The following is a 19,571-nucleotide window of genomic DNA, read 5'->3' on the forward strand; positions in this document are numbered from 1 at the left end:
CCAAAGCCTAGTACCCAGCCTGGGAATGGGCTGGTGGAGCAGATGCAGTGAAAGGCCCTGGGGGAGGCAGAGGGAGTCCAGGGAGAGCTCCTCACACCTGATTGGGATGACCCTGTGACTGGGGACAGCCATGGACGGTGGTTGGCTGAGGACTAGCCCTGTGCCAAGCACCACGTATCATCCATCCATGCTCAGGACCTACAAGGGGTGGGGCCCCATGTTGGGTTTCTGGATCCAGCACCCAGTCCCTCTTCTTCAAGCCCCACATCCTCTGTCCCCTTCTAACCATGCAGCCCTCACTGGGTAACTCTGCCCCAGGCCCAGCCATCAGGGCGCCATCCCTCTCATCACAGTAACCAGCTCATAGCTTGTCTCATGAACCTGTTGGACTTAATGTGGGGAAGATGTAGGCCTGAGGGTGCCCAACCCCTTCTTCTGAGAGAGCCTGCTGGGGATGAAGCCACATAGAGAGAGAGAGACAGAGAGGAAGTTCTGAATACAGCACTAGAGCTGCTGGGTCCAGCCGTACCTGAAGGAACACTGACGTAAATCTATACTGAGCGTCTCTATTATGTGAGCCATAAAATCTGCTTTTGGACTAAACCATTTTGAATTGCTTTTCTGTCATCTGTAGCTGACAGAGTAGCAACAGGTACAAAGCTTGTAGTCAACCCTATTTTCTGGATCAAGAAACTGAGACCTAGAAAGGTTAAGCCACTTGTCTCAGGTCACACAGCAATGGATAGGCAAAACCAGTGCTCCAGAGTGGAAAGCTCTTAATCCCACCTTATTGAATCTGGGGTTCCCTGGGAGTGTGGGGGGCATTTTCAGCAAGACCCAGAGGATAGGGACACAAAGGTAACAGGTTTTGGTGGCTGCCAGCTTGCTGTGTGGCCTCAGACAAGAAATTTCACCTCTCTGAGCATCAGGCTGGGAACAAAACATCTCACCCTGTGGAGCGTTTGGACCCTTGGGGCTGGCAGGATGGACACCTCTTGCCCCTACCCCAGAGGACTAGCAGGCAGCTTACAGAAGCCCCATGGCTGTCAGACGCCCCCACCAACACACACATTCCACCTGGCTCAAAGACCAAATTCAATTTGGTATAACTCTGCCAGCTCTGCAGTGCAGAATTCATTGGATGAGGAGCCTGCTTTGGGGGGAATAATTCATTTTTCCGGTGTCTGAGAGGAAAGTAATTGATCCACAGGCTGATGCCTCCCTCCCTCTTTCTCTCCCTCCCCAGGACACTCTGATTCCAAATGCAGACCCGAGACTGTTAGGTCAAAGTCACAGCAATAATAGGAGGGGGGCTTCAGCTTTAATATATTGGATTATTCCACTCGGTGGTGACGAAAAACAAGATTTAATTCCCCGAGAAATGCCAGCCGAGAAAATCATTTTCCCTGCCTGCTTCTCTCTTCCTTTTTTTTTTTTTATTTCTCTCTCTTTTTTTGCCCCTCAAAGACATCCTTGTCTTTATGTGGCTCTGAGGGCCCCTTTACACTCTACCCCACTGGAGACCTCTCCACACACTGCCCACATCACCCGGGGTCCCTGTTCTTCCATACTGGAAAAGATTCAGGACCCATCACCTCCCCCTCCCCTAAATCAGGGGTCCCTGAAGACAAAAATTTCCATTCAAATCCAGATGTCACTATGGTGCTTAGCATGCTGATAAATTGTGACAATAAGCCCCAGGAAAGATCAGTCAGAATCATACCTTCCACTAAAGGTACAGGAAGCTAGGAGCCGGCTAGGGAAGCAATTTACCCTCCTACTATCCCTCTCAGAGCAAGAAGCCACTCACCACCTCCTCCAGGAAGCCTTCCCTGACCATGGTCCAGGTCAAATGTCTCTCCTCTGGGTTCCCAAAATACAATAGGCTTTCCCCTCCCAGCCCTTTGTAATCAGACTGCAGTTACCAGATCTGTCCATTGTATTTATTTAACAAACTTGTATGTAGCACTTTTTATGTGCAGGCCCTGATCTAAATGCTTTACAAATTATTAATTCATTTGATTCTCATAACAGCCCTAGGGGCGAGTAATATGATCGTGCCCATTTTACAGATGAGGAAACTGAGGCACTGGCTGGTTAAGTGACATGGCCAAAGTCACATGGCCCAGAGAAGGTCAAAACTGGGAACCCAGATCTTGTCTCCCCATTTAGTCTGTGAGCTCTTAGGGTACAAGGATCTCGCGGGTTCCTCATATCCTCAGAGGATAGCAAGGTGCTGACATATAAAAGGTGATGCATAAGTGCTTCAGTGCTAAGTCCTTTCACATATGAATTTCAGGTCTATTCCTGGGGCTGAGCCTAAATGTATGATCTGTGAGACACAGAAAACCCCACCAGCGCCAACTGAACCCTGAAGCCCATGCCCTTCCACCCACTCCCTAACCCCACAGGCCTAGAATCCCCCATGAGAGCCACATCAACTGGGGAGAGATCTGATTCTAGGGTGGATTCCAGCTCTGCAAACCCTCTGCTGTGTGGCCTGTGGCTTCTCTGAGCCTCAGTTTCATCTCAGTCGCCACACTGGAAATGCTAATGGTACACAGGTGTACTTGGAGGATTAAATAAACCCATACACAAACAACACTTTGAACACACCTAGCACATGGTGAGCACCCAGCAGGTGTATATTCCTGGACTGTAACACTGGGACTACTCGTGCCACACTCGGGAGGTAACAAAACTTTGTCAATCCAAGTTAAATGAAGCAGGCTCTGAGATTTTTCATACTAATAGTAGTAAGATGGGTGAGTTGCCAAGAATTACCAAAAAGAATTTCACAAATCACACACAATCCATTTATGTCTGGGAGTTATCAAGATGTGGGAGAGTCTGAAACAGGGACTTACTGGACCAGAAATAGCATCTGCTGGGAGCTTCATTCATTCAGCAATCGGGTACCGAATGCCGTCCCTGTGCATACAGCAACGTGGGGGTGGGGAAGGCACAACTTTAGGGCCCCTCAGAGAGTGGGCCTATCCCAGCCAGCTCTGCAGGCTGCAGATTTGTGGTCTAGACACAGAGATCCACCTCTCTGAGCCCTGGCTTCCTCTTCAATAAATTAGGATGACAAAATGAAGCCTCCCTAGGGGGCTGCTAGGGGGAGTCAGGAGTCGACAAGATCATGCCGTGCAGGAGATCAGCAAATGTTATTCCCTCCAGCTCTCAATGACAGCACAGCAGTCCGCCGCTCCATTCAGCCTCACTATCATCTTCAGAGAATCTGGTAGGTGCTGGGAACTTCAGGGGCATTAGTGCCTAAGAGCATCAAACCAGGCTGGCAGGTGGTGACTGCAGATTCTGTTTGTGCAGACAAGACCAAGGGACAAAACCAGGTGAAGCCCAAGTGTTTCTGTCTCCAAACTCATACTCTTTGCCCTGAACAAGCAGCCACTTTGATACCCAGAAGAGGAAGGGAGAAAGCTGGAGATCTCAGAAAGGTAGGGGAGGGTCATGGGGGCCTGAGATGGACATGATCAGGTGGTCCAGGGCCTCAGGAAGCACATGCCAGGTACACACAGGGATCCAGGAACTTCCATGGAGCCTCCCTCCCTGACTTACAGACATCAGCTGAGTGAGTGATTGCATGCCATTCACATCCTCCTCCTTCTGGACAGTTCCTCCTAACATCCCACTGAAGAGTTCCTGCTGCATCACCCACAGACCCCAGCTGAAACATTAGGAGATGCCCCCAGTCCTCTCTCTCACCCTGTCTGCAAAGCTGGTAGCAGCTCCTGGCTCAGAGCAGTAATCCTGCTGACAATTAATTGGCTTTTGTTGGAGGAGAATGAATACCATCTCATCTTAATCTTCTTCATTATTCTCCTTGTTCAGCAGAGTCAACACAAGATTAGGTTTAATTTATGGGGGGGTGGGGGCTGGGAGGGGGAAATGGCAAAGTCATTACTCACCAGGAGCTCAGGATTGGATCCACCTGGGTGCTCTGTGTTCACTGCAAGCAAGGGGCCGCTAGGAAGGCCCAGGGCTCTGCTGAGACGGGGACATACTGAGGGGGTCTAGGCACCCAGACTCACTTTGGGCCAGATCCCTAGGGACCACCAACCCTTCCTAGTCTTATAGGACTCAGGTCTCCTAAATGTTTCTCAGGAGACTCTGGAGTAAGGGTAGCTTTTGTGGTGGTTGTTGTGACAGTCTTACTTTGTGGCTCTTGGTAGAGTGCTGTGGCGTCACAGCTCACAGCAACCTCCAACTCTTGGGCTTAAGCGATTCTCTTGCCTCAGCCTCCCAAGTAGCTGGGACAGGCGCCCACCAGAATGCCCGGCTATTTTTTGTTGCAGTTATCATTGTTTTTTAGTTGGCCGGAGCCAGGTTCAAACCTGCCACCCTGGGTGTTAAGTGGCCGGCACCGTAACCACTGTACTACAGGTGCGGAGCTGGAGTAAGGGTAGGTTTCAAGCCTGACCCTTGAGGACTCAGACTCAGTCCCCAAGCAGCAGAAAGAGATCAGGTTTTGGATTCAAATCCTAGCTGCTGAGGACCCTTCCTCTGCAGAAAACTGGGTGGGACCGCCCCAGTTTGGGAACTGCCTTGACAATACTGTCACCTAGTGGTAGTTAGTGGAACTGGCCCTTCCTTCCCTCTTACGTCCGCAACTGAATATTCCTTGCACACAAAATTCAGATTTACAAGGTAAATAAATCAGAAAGGGGAACAGGGACTTTTTCCACCAGAAAAAATTGTTACATAGAGATATCCACTAAGAAATCTACAAGGAAATTCATTTTACCTTCCCTGGCCCCTCAACCAAAATGTTCCCAAGCACCTAGCACTCCCTCCTTCCACCTGGGGTGATGGTATGCCAAGGAGGGCTGGAGATCAGTGTCCTTGTCACCTTCAATTCTTCACACTCCTCCTTACCTCAGAGCCCCTGGCTTCTGTCTCCCATCAAGTGCCCAACTCTGAGTCTGTACCACAACAAAGTGGTTAAGAAGAGCTGGACACCCACCTTCAGCTCCTTCTCCCTGCATGACCTTGGGGGACATCTGTATCTACCAGAGAAGGCCATTGAGAAGATTAAAGGTCTGTGCACTTAGCATGGAATTGGAACCCATAAGTCCTCAGCAAATGCCTGTCATCATTGCCATCACTGCTGTCATCCGTATCGTCACCATCATCATCATCCTGATATACTTGAGCAATGTGGTTTCATCAACCAGACGGTGAGCTGCTGCTGTCTTACACCTATCCCCAGCGCCTGCTGGACAAAGCAAAGGTTTATCCTTAATATAAACTAACATCGTATCTGCTTCTTAGAACATTTGTACCCTACAGGACAAAACACAGAGTAGGTCCTCAGGAAACCTCAGGGTCACAGCCTAGGTCTCCAAGATCATGTCAAATCATTTCCTACATGTTTACCACCCCAAGCATGCTGGCTGCCTTTCTGATCTGTGAGGAAGCTCAGCCCCACCTCAGGACCTTTGCACATGCTGCTCTCAGATATCTGCATGGCTGGTTTCTCTTCATCACTCAATACAAATGTCACCTCCTCAGAGAGGTCCTCCCTGATCACCTTGACTACAGTAGCACTCCCACCCTCACTCCTTGCTTTGTTCTTCCTGAACTAAACACCACTCTGTAACCAGCTGTCCCTTTGGTTACAGACACTGGGTCAAGTGCTGAGTAGAAGCCTAGATCCACCACTGATTAGCAGTGTGGCCTCAAGCAAGTTGCTTAATCTCTGTTGTGCTTCAATTTCCTCAACTACAAAAATGGAATTGATAAGTCTCCACTGCATGAGGTTAGGTATTACAATAAAGCAATCTAGAGAGAGTCTTTCCTTTTTTATTTTTTATTTTTTATTTTTAGAGAGAGAATGTTAGAGTAGTGCCTGGTGTGGAGACTAAGTGAGGTGTCCTGTGGGTAATTATCTCGTTCATTCATTAATTTAGTTGCTGTGTTTGTGCTTCTCCATCCAGACTGTGTAATCTAGGGGAGCAGAGACCTTGTCTATTCTCCCCCTGCCTGACCCATGGTAGGTACTCAATAAATACTGAATGATTAGAAGGGATCTCAGGAGCCAGTCATGCCCCATCTGCTCTCTCTGGCTTTGACTGTCCCCAGTGGGATGGGGACTAGGGTGTCCCCTTCTGGACAGCTCACCAATTTTTCCTTATCCTTCTCAACAATAAATAATAACAAATAAATTTAGCTGGGCTTGGTGGCATCAGCCTGTAGCCTGTAGTCCCAGCTACTCAGGAAGTTGAGGCAGGAGGATAACTTAAGCCCAGGAGTTCAAGGCTGAAGTGAGCTATGATAACACCAACTGCACTCCAGCCTTGGTGACAGAGCAAGAGCCCGTCTCAACCATGATGACAATGATGATGAGTGATATTTACATGTGGGTCCAGATCTGCCCTCTAGAGTAGGGGACAGAAAAGCTAAAAGGGGTTAAGAGCATCCACTTTGCAGCCAGACGTCCCTGGTCTGGAACTTGTACTTCTCCAGTTACTGTGCGTCATTTTCCAGGATAGTCTCTTGTCCTGAGTTTCCTCATGTGCAGAAGGGATGGCTGTGTCCTCTCCCTGCCCCCCACCTATAAGATGTGACATGACAGGGAGTGCCCACCTCACCCAGCCCTTCAATGGCTCAGAAACAGTTGTGTCATCTTCCTGAACTAAACACCACTGTGTATCCAGCTGTCCCTCCAATGACTGACACTTAAAGAGTGTGTCTGGAGCACCCCATTATCCTGGTTCCTCTGCTCCCTTCTGAGGGCTCTGTGCCCTAGGGAGAGACCACAGCAGCCTCGGGGCCTCTGGGTTTTTAGGTCCCTCTTCTGAGACCAGGCCAGTGGCCTTGCTGGGCTTATGTTCTCATACCCATCCCAAACCCCATCTCTGACTGCCCCGCCTCCCTGTCCCCTCTCCCGCCTCACTCCACACTTGTTCTCACCCTCACTGCACCCTGGGCCTTGGTTGCTGGCCACACACTGCAATTCCTACGGCTGCATCCCCTGCCCAGAGCCCCAGACTCCCTGGGGACCTCTTTCTTGGAAACCCCATGGGCATGTGGAACACCAGAGAACTTTCCTGCCACCTGCAAGACCTTCCATACCCCCCACAGTCCTGCCCTGACACCCAGTCCTCACAGGCACCCCAATCCAGCCCCCAGCCCCTCATGCCCACTGCCTGTCTCCACCCAGCCTCCTCCCAAGTCCAGCTTGAGCTCTGGCCCTCCCCTCCCTCAAGCTGGCTCCCCCACAAGTAATCCTCGGTCCCTCCCTAAAGCACCACCCTGCTTATTATACATTTATTCAAGGAGAAGAGTTCATGGGTTGAACCTCGGCAGCTCCCAGCATTTGGGGTGGGTGTGGGCCGTGAAATCCACTGGACAGAAGGAAGGGTATCCTTAGGGCAGAGGCTATGCCTTCCCCCTTTAGACTGAGAGTTCTCCAAGGACAAAGTTTTTCTCCCCTGTTAGACTGAGGATGCCCCCCAGACCATGCCTCTCCCACTAGACTGGAGAATCTCAAGACACTGGACATATGCCTCCCAGAAGTGGCCAGGCCAGTGTTCTTGAGACAGAGTATCTTTTTCACCCTGTAACTTCAGGGCCCCCACATGAGGCCTGGCTCTGGGAATTGTGAATGAATGAATGAATGAATGAGTGAATGAACCAGTCGACAATTCCAGGCAGGCCCCAAATGTAAGGAATGAAGCTTACATTCCCACCTGATCAGCATTTACCTTCAGGGTTCATAATCAAAGTAAAGCTGGAGGGTCACAGAGATTCTATTGGTCTCCATTTCAGGAGAGGAGGGCAGGTGTTTGGAGCCCTTCAAACAAGCACCTGAGAGTCCTCGGAGGAAAGGGCTGGGTTTGAGAGCCGCTGGGGGAGCCAGAAGAGAGTGCCCAGGCTCCAGAATCTGACACAACACCCTGCCAGGATCCCCTCCCCCAAACCAGTGGCAGGGGCCAGCCTCTGGGCCTGGCTTGGAAAATGGCCAGTGAGACCAGATGCTAATGACTCCTGTCAAATCCAACACCAAGACAGCAGGGAGTGGACATGAACTGAAGAGGGAGGCCAACCAACCCTTTCTATGTTCCCCCACCCCCACCCCCAGGCCAGGAGAAATGGCACAGTGAATCCAGTGCCACCATTGCCTCCACCACCTGCCTTCACAAAGGGATGGGGAGGCAGCAAAGCAAAGGACGGCTAGACTGAGAGAGGCCTGGGGGCAGCCCCCCCACAGGCTGTTCTGGCCTCTGGGCAGCTTGGGTGTCAGTCAGGCGCCAGGCCCAGCTCACCCCTCCTTGGCCTCACAATCCCAGCCTTTGTCCAGCTCAGGCCTGACTGGCTCCATCCTGGCCCAGGGGCCCTTGAAAACCAGAGCAGCTGGAGCCCCATCAAGTGTTTTTCCACGCTGAGCAGGGCCCCTCAGAAGACAGAAAAGGATGGGGGGGGGCAGAGGTGTTCATGCATCCATTTGTTCTTTCATTCCTTCCTTGACAAATAATATTTATTAAGCGCCCACTTTGACATAGGCACTGAGCTAGCAGGGGATTCAGCAGTGGTCCCAGCCCAGGCCCAAGCCCTCACCCATCTTACACTCTAGACGCCAGCTGCCGGAGAGGTGCAAACACGAGCAAATGTGTTCCAATAAACCCCTCTCTCTCCGCGGGAGGGCTGGGCTCCCAGCAAGGGGCGAAAGAGAAAAAGGGTGAGCGACTCGAGGAAAGCGAGGAAGCTACCCACTAAGTTAAGGCCTATCTTCCCCAGCCCCTGCCCCTGCAGGCAGCTGAGGGAGCTTGGAGGAGGGTCGCTCAAGGCTCCACCCACACGCCGCTGTTGGTCACCCGGGCCCCGAACCAGCCCTTCCAGTAGACAGAATCCTGCCCCCCGTGCTCGAAGCGGACAAAGCGGACGCCTGGCCCGTAGTCGGTGAAGGTGTGGGAGATCTGGGGATGGAAGGTAGGGAAAGTCATCCCCAGGGCCTCCTCCTGCCGTCCCACCGGGGGACACCGCCTAGGTGCAGCCACCCTCTAGTATCTCTACCCCGCCCCGCACAGGCGCGCCCTGGGTGGGGTTTCCACGAGCCCCGCCCCCTTGCGCCCAGGCCCCATCCTTAGTCTTCCCACCTCCAGCCTCACCTCGACCCAGCCCTCTCCATCGCTGTCCGGGGGCACTGCCACCTGCCCACTGTTGAACTCGGCCAGCACGTCCTCGTGCTCCGACAGCAGCTTCACCGTGAGCTCGTACAGGCAGCCGGCGTCGCAGCGGCCTGAGTACCTGCCCCGAGGGAGTAAGCGAGGGCGTCCTAGGGACCCGGCCTTCTACAGGAGTACTCCTTTACGCCCAGGGTCGGTACCACCAATGTTCCCATTATACAGATAAGAAAGCTGAGACCAGAGAGAGAAAGTGGCTTGCCCAAGATCCAAACGCAAAAACTAAACCCCAGGTCCTCCTGACTCCTTGGAGCTAAAACCAGCCCAGAGTCACGTTTTGTTTTGCACTGCAGACTGAGAATATAGGCTCCCATATATTTTATATATACTATATATACACACCCACAATATATATGTATATATACATATGTACGGTATATATTTCCGAACATTTAAAATCAGGAAGGTAGGTGGACTTGACCTTCTGAAAACTCAGAAACCCTTGTGGACACAAGCCCTAGAGCCCCGCCTCTCCTGTCCCCTCTGCTATGGCTCCCTCCTCTTAGTCCCACCCTGGCCAGCGGCCTCTCACCAGTCTTTCACCACGATGGCGGGCTGAGTCGTGTCCAGCAGTTCCTCCCAGTAGCCCTCAGCCTGCAGGTCAATGACCTGTGCTTTGCGACACCACCTGGGAGAAAAGGAGTTAGGACAGAATGGACGCCCTCCCCTGACCACCCCGCTCCATCCGTTTCTCCTTACTCGAAGGAGGATGCGAAGTACTTCTTGACGCTGTCATCATGGGTGAATTCCACCCCACAGTCTCCAGGCAGCTCCTCCACCCTCCAGCCGTCCCCACCGTGCTCCACGTCGATCCAGCCCTCCAAGTCCTCTGCAGAGACACAGCAGGCCTGCCCTTGTCACCTGGTCCTTGCTGAGGCTGGGACAGGCCTGGCTCTTGCCATTGTAGAGGGTACATGATGGATGGTGGGGTGAAACTGATTCTCTCTTTTTGAGGACTGTCTCCAGGGCCTGTCCTGCCCCAGCTCAGGGAGGGTGGAAGGGCCCGGAAAGAGACCCAGGACGTAGGTGGCCAGCGAAATATAGTAATGGGCAGGATTTATTGGGGCCACTCGTGCACTGAGCCAAATGCTTTATCTCATTTAACCCTGAAAGCCGGCCGTTGCTGCCACGGCCCAGGGACGCCGAGCTCCTGCGTGGGGCGCCAGGAGGAGGCCTCTCACCTTCCCCGCACGGGTTGTGCAGCAGGTTGCGCCGCCGCTTGCTCAAGAAGTAGAACTGCTGCCAGTGGTCGCGCTCGTCCTCGGTGCCACCCTCGGGCACCAGCCCCTCCTGCTGGCATTTGAGCAGCCACAGGGGGGCGCCGTCCACCAGCTCCCTCCAGCGCTGGCACACCAGGCGGCAGGCCTGCACCAGCTCCGCGGCCGGCAGCTCCGCCAGCACGCGCAGCAGCAGCGGCTCTGGCAGCTCAGCCAGGTACGCCTCCTCGTCCTCCTCCTGGTCCTCGGGCCGCTCCTCCTCCGCGCTCGCCTCCTCCGGCTGATCCTCCGGACTTGCCTCCTCTGGCTGGCCCACGCTCTCTGCGGGCGGGGACGGGAGGAGGCGATGACTCCCCTAGACTGTCCCCCTCTACCACCCGGGACCGCAGTGCGCTGGCATCCGCCCCCACCCACCCTGGGACAGTCCACATCTGGAGCTAGAGAGGCTGTGACTTGAGAGTGGTGCACAGAGAGAAGCCCTAAGGGGCAGGGGCCACAGAGCAGGACCTATAATGTTATTAACGACAGCCATCTAGAACATTGTCCTGAGATCACAATGAACTCCTCTAATTTCCCCAGCCATCCTTAGATCCTGCTCCTCTCACCCCCTCATGAAACTTTCCTGGACGTCCCCCATTCTATCCTCTCGCAGGCTAGCTGTTGTACCCAGGGTGTGGCAGTTTGATGACTGCCTTTCTCCAGACAAGACCAAGCCTCGTGAGGGTGGGAATCTCACTGCTTTAGCCCCGGTGCTTGGTGCACTCTTAGGAGCTCACGTTATTATCTGCACTCAGCAAGTACCAGACACTATCCTAAGCATTTCAATTTTCTTTACTTTTCAAATCCTAACACCATTTCTTCAGGGTTACTCATAGCTATTTCATTGATGAAGAAACTGAGGCACAGAGAGAGGTGAAAGAACCCAGGATCCTACAGCTAATAAGTGGCTGGAGCCTGGATTTGAACCCAGTCGAGCTCCGGAGCCCTTAAACCACCACAGTCTCAACACAATAATTTGTGGAGTTAGGTCCTGTGTTAGGATCCTGGGCTTAGAGATGAAATGACTTGCGGAAGGGCACCCTGCTAGTATTTTAGGGTAGGGAACCTGAGGACTGAGGTCAGTGGCAGAGAACAGGGGCTGGAGACCCAGCTGTCCCCAGCCAGCCTCTGTTATGTGACTTAGGGACGGGAAAGGGCTCAATAAAAGAAACTCTGTATATTATACAAGGACAGGTAACAGGGGCTGGGGGAAGGATAATTTCTTCACCTCTTCTTCTCCCATCCCTGGCCCTCAGTTTCCTCATCTATAAAATGGGGGTAATCGGGCAGCACCTGTGGCTCAAGGAGTAAGGCGTTGGCCCCATATACCAGGGGTGGCAGGTTCAAACCTGGCCCCGGCCAAAAACTGTAAAATGGGGGTAATCATTTTATAGATGCCAGGCCATTCACAGTGCTGACGCTCAAATCCCTTGAGGGGGCAAGGGCATTCTAAATCATAGGGAGGTGGGCAGATGTCAGTATTATACTGTCTCCTGGATCCCAGCCAGCTTCAGCTGGGCCACTGGAGCCTTGAGTAAGCAGATATTGAGTGCTCTGTGTCTCTGGCGGAGGGAGAGCCTATGAGGAGGGGACAAGGCCAGTCTAGGTGATGGAGGAGGCCACTGCTCTCAAACTAGGATGAAGAGTTCCTGAGGGCTGGGCCCTGGAAAGCTAAGGTGGTGGTGGGAACAGGCTGGACACTGGGGAAGGAGACCGGTGGCAGGGCCCAGGCCTGCCAACTCTGAACCTCTGAACCTCCTCACATGCAGCAGCCCACCTTACACACACACACACACACACACACAAAGTCAGAGTCAGGCCCTTAAGCACTGATCAGGGTTTACCTCTTTCTTGGACCCAGAGCACACAGCGAGGCCTCAATCTTATGGAGTGAGTCTTAGAGAATACAGCACTTTCCTTTCATTACTAGCACTTTTTTTTCTGGTCACATATTTATGATATAGAGAGTTATGCCCTTCCTTTTAGCAAAGAGGAACCTGAGGCCCAAATCACACAGTAGAACAGTAGAAAGGCAGAGAGGAAAATACAGGGCCCTGAAGCCATATCACCTGTCCACCCTCATGCCCACAGCTCTCTGGGGAGCTGGGCCCAGTGTCCTCACCTCTCCATCCCTCCCCCTGCCCTGCCCTGGCCCCAGTGGACACCTGATGCTCCCCCGAAAGGTCCACCTCACCCAGTCTGCTATTCTGGCCCCCAGGCCTGGCACGGGAGGCCCCAGATCCAATTACAGCCCCCCCATCCTCTCTTGCACACACAACTCCCCACATTGTTGCTGTCGGAAAGTTATCTGGCTCCTGGAAGCTGACTCTGAGGCTGATTCACTCACCCGGATTGGGCCCCAGAGTCCAGGGAATAGCTGGGCCCTGGGAAAAAGCAGGAGCCCATTCTGGGGCTCTGTAGAGGGTGTGGCAGGGGGGCTGCAGGAGCTGGGGAGAGGGGCCTTGGGTACCTGACATGCATGGGCTGAACTCCCCCAAGCAATACCCACCCTCAGCTGGGCCTGGAGAGGAAGGGGTGAGACAATCTGCAGGCAGGTCTTGTTCCTACCCTGACTCAGCAGGCAACCCCGACAGGCCCAGGAGGGAGTTGGAGGCATGGGGGGTGGGGGGTCTTGGTGCCAGAGAAGATGACTGGGCAGTCTCAGAGGACCAGCCAATAGCTGCCCCCAACTGTCCCTCGCTGCTGGCCTGGTCCCACTGGGCATCCTACCACTCAGGTGAAGGGCAGCCCCTCCAGACTAGGGAGCCCAGGAGGAAGGTTGGGATGGGTGGGGAGAGACCAGTAACCCCAAGAAACCCACCAAGATTTCCTGAAAGGCCAGAGCTGGCAAATGGAAGAAGTTGATGGAAGAAAAAGCTTGCAGCCTCCCCTCCAGGCAGTCCAAGACCCCCCTCTCCCCGCCACAGACCCTCAGGAGGTGGGAACGTGGGTGTCCTCTGAGGCTACTTCCTGGGACCCAGGAGTCCTCCTCCCTCCCTGCCTGTCGCCTCTCAAGGCCTCCCGCCACACCAAGATACCAGGGAGAAGACTGTTCTCTCTTGAGATCGTCTCAAGGACTTTGCTTTCGTGAAAGTTGCTACGCTGAGTCTCTGGGCCCCTCACTCTCTGGTGACCCTCTTTGTGGCATTTGCCCTGGTCTCCCCCACCCGCTTCCGGCTGGAGCGAGTGGGGCCAGGCGGCGGCAGCTACCTGGGTCCCCGTCTCCGTCCATCGCTGCGAAGGGCGGTCGCGAGAGGAGGAGTCGGAGCGCTGCGGGCTGCGCGAGTCCGGCGGTGGCGGTGGTGGTGGCGAGTCCCAGCTCTGCCGGCGTCTGGGTCGGTCCGGGCGGCCGCGCCTCTTAAAGGCCCCCGCCCCTGCCCCCGCCCCGCCTTTGGCCCCGCGCCCGGCCGCCCCGCAGTCCCAACAGTCCGCCGAGGCCTGAGGCTCCCGCTTCCTCAGCTGACCCAAGAGGCCGGGAAGGTCAGGAATTGGGGGGTTTTAAGTGGGAGGGTCCGATGTATGGGGTCTCTCAGGTCGACACTGGGGGCTGCTAGTGGAAGGAGGCGAGCGTGCAGCGAGTGTGGGTCAGGCAGAGGGTGCGGGACGCGCGGCCCGCGGGGAGTTGGGTGGTAGAAGGCACCTTCCGCCCCCCCACCCCAGGTAATTTTCCTACGACGCGGTCTGGGGCGCGTCCTAGACCTAGAGCGGGGCCGGGGCGGGGCCTGCCGGGGCGGGGAGGAGCCGCTTCCACCCGCGACCGGCCCAGGCTCACAGCCGGGGAGACCCGACCGGATTGCGCGGCGGCGGCGGCCCAGTGTAGGTGACCAGCGGAAGGGCGCGCGCGGAGCTCCGGGGAGGAGCGCACAGCGGGGCCGGGGCCTGGCGGGAGGGCTCGGCGCCTCCTAGCCGCGCCGCAGTGCGTGGAGCGAGGCCCGACGCTGCAGAGGCCCAGGCCGCGGAGCTTGTGGCGGAGGCGCTGCGCGGCAGCGAGCGGCGGCGGGGGCGGGAATCCGGGCTGGAGTCGCCATCTATGCGCAGGGGTCGGAGCCCTGACTTTGGGGGCCATGGGAGACACCGCAGGCGCGCCGGCGGACCTGCAGCTGAGGGTGGGGAGAGGGGAAGGGCGGGTCTCCATCGCCAGTCCCCAGCCAGGCAGATCATTTCCGCTGTGATCTTGAGCCCTTTAGACCTCCGTGGGAGGCAGTGAAAATCATTCCCCAGCCCCTAACATCACGAAGACACAGAGCAGCCGGGAGTCTCTGCGGGGCTGTGCGTTATTTCCTCTCTAAAGACCGCGTGACCTGTTTAAACAGCATTGCTCTCGAGTCGGTGAAAGACTTAAGCCTCTCGCCCTCACCCCTCGCTGCTCCGGTCTAACCTTGGACAGTTCCTTCTATCATTCTGGGCTTCCTTAACCTCCTTAGAGGGCGTTGTGAGATACCATTAAAAAATCAGAGCTCAACTTGCATTGAGCAAATGCTGTATTGGAAGCTCCTTGGACAGTCCCAGTGACCTGGAGGTAAGGGGCCCCATTTACAGAGGAGAAAGGAGGCTTGGAGAGGCACGGGGACTCTCCCAAACTAGTAATGGCAGAGCTGGGATGGGACGTCCACCACCACCAAGGCCACATCTGTAAGCATAGGTTTTCCATAACCACAGGACTGTCCAGAGGCCAGAAGCCATGGCTGTGGGGAACATCAACGAGCTGCCCGAGAGCATTCTGCTGGAGCTGTTCACGCACGTGCCGGCCCGCCAGCTGCTGCTGCGCTGCCGCCTGGTCTGCAGCCTCTGGCGGGACCTCATTGACCTGGTGTCCCTCTGGAAGCGCAAGTGCCTGCGCGAGGGCTTCATCACGGAGGACTGGGACCAGCCGGTGGCCGACTGGAAGATCTTTTACTTCCTTCGGAGCCTCCATAGGAACCTCCTGCACAATCCGTGTGCTGAAGGTGGGGCACAGGGGCGTCTGGCGTGCCTTCAACACACACCCACTGTCATGAGACTAGCCGCCACTTACTCCTTTAATCCTCTCACAATAACCCGGAGAGGGAGATGCTGATAAGGCACACGTTTTTCAGATGGGCAAGCTGAAGCTACGACTAGTGTTTCTTGGCCAGGTGTGTTGGCTCACACCTGTAATCCTAGCACTCTGTGAGGCTGAGGCTGGAGGATCCCTTGAGGTCAGGAATTGGAGACCAGGCTGAGCAAGAGCAAGACCCTGTCTCTATTAAAAATAGAAAAACTAGAGTGGCATGGTGGCAGGCACCTGTAGTCCCAGCTACTCCAGAGGCTGAGACAGGAAGATCTTAATCTTGAGCCCAGGAGTTTGAAGTTGCTGTGAGCTAGGCTGACACCAGGGCACACTCAAGCCTGGGCATTAGAGTGAGACTGTGTCTCAAAAACCAAAAAATAAGTAATGTTTCTCATTCCTCCCTTAAGATTATTTGTTTGATGAACTGTCCTAGGAAGAGGAATGTTGGGCAGTTGGGACTAATTGTGCTCAGGCCCCAAGACTAGGAAGTCAGAGCCAAATTTTGTTGGCCTAGTTCCCGGACTCCAGGACTGGGCCTACTAAGACTATCAGAAACAAGATGGGGTTTGCTTCTAGAAGAAGGGGAGATCCAGTCTTCTTTCCTGCATGGTATAAAAACTGGTAAAACAAGACATCCGCTGTCATCCAGAGTTCCCTTCCTCCCTTGCCAGCTTATCACTTGTCCAGTGGACAATAAGATGGGATGAGAAGTTCATTCTCTCATGTTCCAATTCTGGAACAGAATGATGATAAACAACTCCTCCAAGCTGTCCTGAGCTTTCAGATGCCTGTTGCACCTGATTCCCCCAGTAGCCATGTTTTGGCCAGCATTTGGCGAATAGGATCCTTCCACGTACCAAATGTGGCTGAGGAGTTAGGAGTAGCATTTACCTTTTTAAAAAGTTACAAAAACAAAGAAAAAAAACAACAAAAAGTATTCAAAAGAAACAATATGTGGCCCACAAAACCTAAAATATTTTGGCACTTTTCAGAAGACGTTTCCCAGCCCCTATTTATACTCCAGTTTACAGAGGAGAAAACCAAGCAAGGCTCAGAGAGGGAAAGCAACTTGCTTAAGGTCATACGGGCCAGTTTGGTAGAGCTGGGACTAGACCTAGGTCTATAAGGCCCCATGTCAGAACATTCTCCGTCACTGAAGCAGTCCGCTCATTCACATCACTTGTCTCAGGAGTCCCTGGGACACAGGAAGCACCTAATATGAGGTGGGCACTGTTGATCTGCAGTGTTGACAGAGTAGCCTCCAAGATCCAGGCAGAGGAGTAGAGAAGAAGGGACACTTGGGAGGAGGTGCCCACTGAGGGGCTTCCCTCCAGCGTGAACTCTGCTTTTCCACCAGAGGGGTTTGAGTTCTGGAGCCTGGATGTGAACGGAGGTGATGAGTGGAAGGTGGAAGATCTCTCTAGAGACCAGAGGAAGGAATTCCCTAGTGAGAAGGTCAAGAAATACTTCGTGACTTCTTATTAGTAAGAGCTGGGTCTCAGGGTGGAGGGAAGTGCCAAGTCACTTTACCCTGGGGTCTCTCCACTTTGGTAGTGGCAGTCCTGGACCCCCCCCCACAGTGCCCTAGCGGTGAGCCCCAGCCCCTCCCACCCCTCCGCCTGTCCCCAGCACCTGCCTCAAGTCCCAGGTGGTGGACCTCAAGGCTGAAGGGTATTGGGAGGAGCTAATGGACACCACACGGCCGGACATCGAGGTCAAGGACTGGTGAGTGCCTGGGGCGAGGGTCTGGGTGTGGGGCCTGCCACTTAGGCGCCCCACCCCCACCCTGCCCCCCTTCTACCAGGCCCTAATGGGCCCTCCCTCTTCCTGTAGGTTTGCAGCCAGGCGAGACTGCGGGTCCAAGTACCAGCTGTGCGTTCAGCTTCTGTCATCCGCACACGCACCTCTGGGGACCTTCCAGCCAGACCCAGTGACAATTCAGCAGAAGAGCGATGCCAAGTGGAGGGAGGTGTGTGGGCCCCAGGAGGGGGGGAGGGGGCAGAGGCAGAGTGCTCAGAGCTGAGATTGCAGTCACACAGGCCTTGATGCAGATCCAAGCCCTGCTCCTTCTCACCTTGGCTTCCACTGCTCTGAGCTTCACTTACTTCTTCTATAAAATGGGTATACTAGCTCTTCCCTCATAGAGCTCTCAAAGAAGTCAGTGACATGATTCTGGTGAAGCCACGTCCAAAAAAATGTTCAAAAATGTTGATTGAGTCAGCAAATATTTTTTTTAAATGATAGCTACAAATATTTTAGGCCACACTATGTCTGTCACAGCTACTCAACTCTGTTATTGTTGTGTGAGAGCAGCTCCAGACAATATATAAACAAATGGACACGAGCATATTCCAATAAAACTTTATTTACATAAATAGGCAGTGGGCCTGCAGGCTATATAGTTTGCCAACCCTTGCTGTCCAGTATACTTTCTGCAACAATAGAAGTAGGCTGTGTCTGCACTGTCTAAGGTAGCCAAGAGCCACTCATGACTATTAAACACTTAGTAAGAGCCAGTTCTTAATACAACTGAGAAGCTGAATTTTTTATTTTACCTAATTTTAATTAATTTTAACTTAAAACGTCCCACCTGCCCAGAGAGAACCATACTGGACATCCTTTGACAGTTTACAGTGTCTTTGGTTCCTGTGAGCCACGTGGGAATCCTGTGGAGTCGACCCAGCATGATTTTGCTGATTTTACAGATGAGGAAACTGAGGCACAGAGAGGGGAGGTGGTCTTCTCAAAATTGCAGAGGGAGGACTAGAACAATATTCCACTGATTCCTAGTCCAGCACTAAAAACTCCATCCAGCCTCACTCCCCTGGACTCTAAGGCCACATTTAGATCACAGCCCTTGACCTCTCTTCCCTCACCTGCTCTCCGCTACCCAGGTCTCCCACACATTCTCCAACTACCCACCCGGCGTCCGCTACATCTGGTTTCAGCACGGCGGCGTGGACACTCACTACTGGGCCGGCTGGTACGGCCCGAAGGTCACCAACAGCAGCATCACCATTGGTCCCCCACTACGCTGACATCCCCTGATGCCCCATCCACCGAACCTTGACTGGTAAATTACTCTCAGAGAAGGGCCAGGCTTGGGAAGGGGAGGTGGAGACCAGGTGTCCCCAGCTCTTGGGCTCATTCTTGCCCCCCATTGCTTCTTCTCTGTGGAGCCTCTTAGTTTGGGCAGCCCTTACATGCTGGGGAGGGGGGGTGCAGCTCTCCAAGGTCTTGACCTAAATGATGACAGGGGAGGCCTGCATGGGCCCCTTTAAGAGATGAACCACGTGAGGTTAGGGAGCATGTTCCCCTGGGCTCCTCTGAGATAGGTCTCTAAGCTTGGATGACACCTAGATCTGGGACTTTACCTTCCCCCTCTGGGAGCTTTCTCCCTGTGTTGTTTGGGGCCCCTCAGAGCAGGAACATGCAGGACATCTGACAAGTTAGCAGCTGCCCTGGATAGTGCAGATGTGGAAAGTGCCCGTATGACTCAGGCAGATCTGGAAAGTAGGAGGTAGGCTCTGCTGGTCCACACTCTGCCCCATCCTGCTGTTCACAGTCTTGCTTGCTCTGCCTGCCTACTCAGAAGAGGTGGCTTTGGTCCAGAGGCTCAGGCCCAGTTTGAGATGGACAGACCCAGGGTGAGGTGGGATCCAGGACAGGTATGAACTGTCCTCACTATCAGTGAAGCCTCAGAACCCAGATGGATAGCAGGCAGGAACAGGGCTCCTAGAGGACCTAAGGAATCCTGCCCAGGGTGTCCCAGGGTAGGTAGGGGGCAGAATTAGGCTCTGATTTCTGAGAGCTGAACTTATAAACAAGTGAGGTAGGGGGTTTTCAAGGACCACCTGTCTACCTTTAAGCTCAGGCCAGGCTCCCTGAGGCTTAGAGGGCATTCTAAGCCTCCTCACCCCACCCCGATTCTGCCTCTTTCTTCTGCTGGAAGAACAGTAGTGTTTCCTGACCTTGTCCTGTTGCATGTGGCCAAATAAAATATGTTCCCAGACCAACCTGTGCCCTGTGGTTTCTGGAGGAAAAGGCAACCTTCATGGGCAGCCCTGCCCAGACCTGCAG

The 19,571-nt window shown here is 54.0% G+C and overlaps 2 protein-coding genes across 4 annotated transcripts; one reads left to right on the top strand and one right to left on the bottom strand.

Moving 5' to 3' along the window:
- Positions 1-8,511: 8,511 nt before the first annotated feature.
- Positions 8,512-13,790, bottom strand: FBXO2 (F-box protein 2). The gene is made up of 6 exons (XM_003793272.2): positions 13,673-13,790; positions 10,388-10,744; positions 9,906-10,035; positions 9,739-9,834; positions 9,132-9,270; positions 8,512-8,939 (listed from the first exon to the last, which is right to left on the bottom strand). The coding sequence occupies exons 1-6, from the start codon at positions 13,692-13,694 to the stop codon at positions 8,805-8,807; spliced, it is 879 nt and encodes a 292-aa protein (XP_003793320.1). The 5' UTR covers positions 13,695-13,790; the 3' UTR covers positions 8,512-8,804.
- Positions 13,791-13,883: 93 nt separating this feature from the next.
- LOC100959868 (F-box only protein 44) lies at positions 13,884-19,507 on the top strand. Of its 3 annotated transcripts, XM_023515186.1 has the most exons (7): positions 13,884-13,942; positions 15,122-15,408; positions 16,849-16,975; positions 17,121-17,216; positions 17,325-17,460; positions 18,386-18,564; positions 19,057-19,507. In XM_023515186.1, the coding sequence occupies exons 2-6, from the start codon at positions 15,144-15,146 to the stop codon at positions 18,527-18,529; spliced, it is 768 nt and encodes a 255-aa protein (XP_023370954.1). In that variant the 5' UTR covers positions 13,884-13,942; positions 15,122-15,143; the 3' UTR covers positions 18,530-18,564; positions 19,057-19,507. The 3 variants fall into 3 exon arrangements, with proteins under 3 accessions (XP_023370954.1, XP_012662787.1, XP_023370953.1); XM_012807333.2 differs by having other exon boundaries at positions 18,386-19,507; XM_023515185.1 differs by lacking the exon at positions 13,884-13,942 and adding an exon at positions 14,251-14,278 and having other exon boundaries at positions 18,386-19,507.
- Positions 19,508-19,571: the final 64 nt, after the last annotated feature.

Source organism: Otolemur garnettii, unplaced genomic scaffold, assembly GCF_000181295.1.
Source record: "Otolemur garnettii isolate 467f Iridium unplaced genomic scaffold, OtoGar3 scaffold00067, whole genome shotgun sequence".
Lineage (NCBI taxonomy): Eukaryota > Metazoa > Chordata > Mammalia > Primates > Galagidae > Otolemur > Otolemur garnettii.

Bases quoted from the DNA above. Each gene is read 5' to 3' on its own strand.
- LOC100959868 (XM_012807333.2), top strand. From the start codon at position 15,144: ATGGCTGTGGGGAACATCAACGAGCTGCCCGAGAGCATTCTGCTGGAG. The intron at 16,976-17,120 runs GTAAGAGCTGGG...GCCTGTCCCCAG, and splicing joins TACTTCGTGACTTCTTATTA to CACCTGCCTCAAGTCCCAGG. The intron at 17,461-18,385 runs GTGTGTGGGCCC...TCCGCTACCCAG, and splicing joins GCGATGCCAAGTGGAGGGAG to GTCTCCCACACATTCTCCAA.
- FBXO2 (XM_003793272.2), bottom strand. From the start codon at position 13,694: ATGGACGGAGACGGGGACCCAG. The intron at 9,271-9,738 runs GTGAGAGGCCGC...CCCTCGGGGCAG, and splicing joins GCCATCGTGGTGAAAGACTG to GTACTCAGGCCGCTGCGACG. The intron at 8,940-9,131 runs GTGAGGCTGGAG...TTCCATCCCCAG, and splicing joins ATGGAGAGGGCTGGGTCGAG to ATCTCCCACACCTTCACCGA.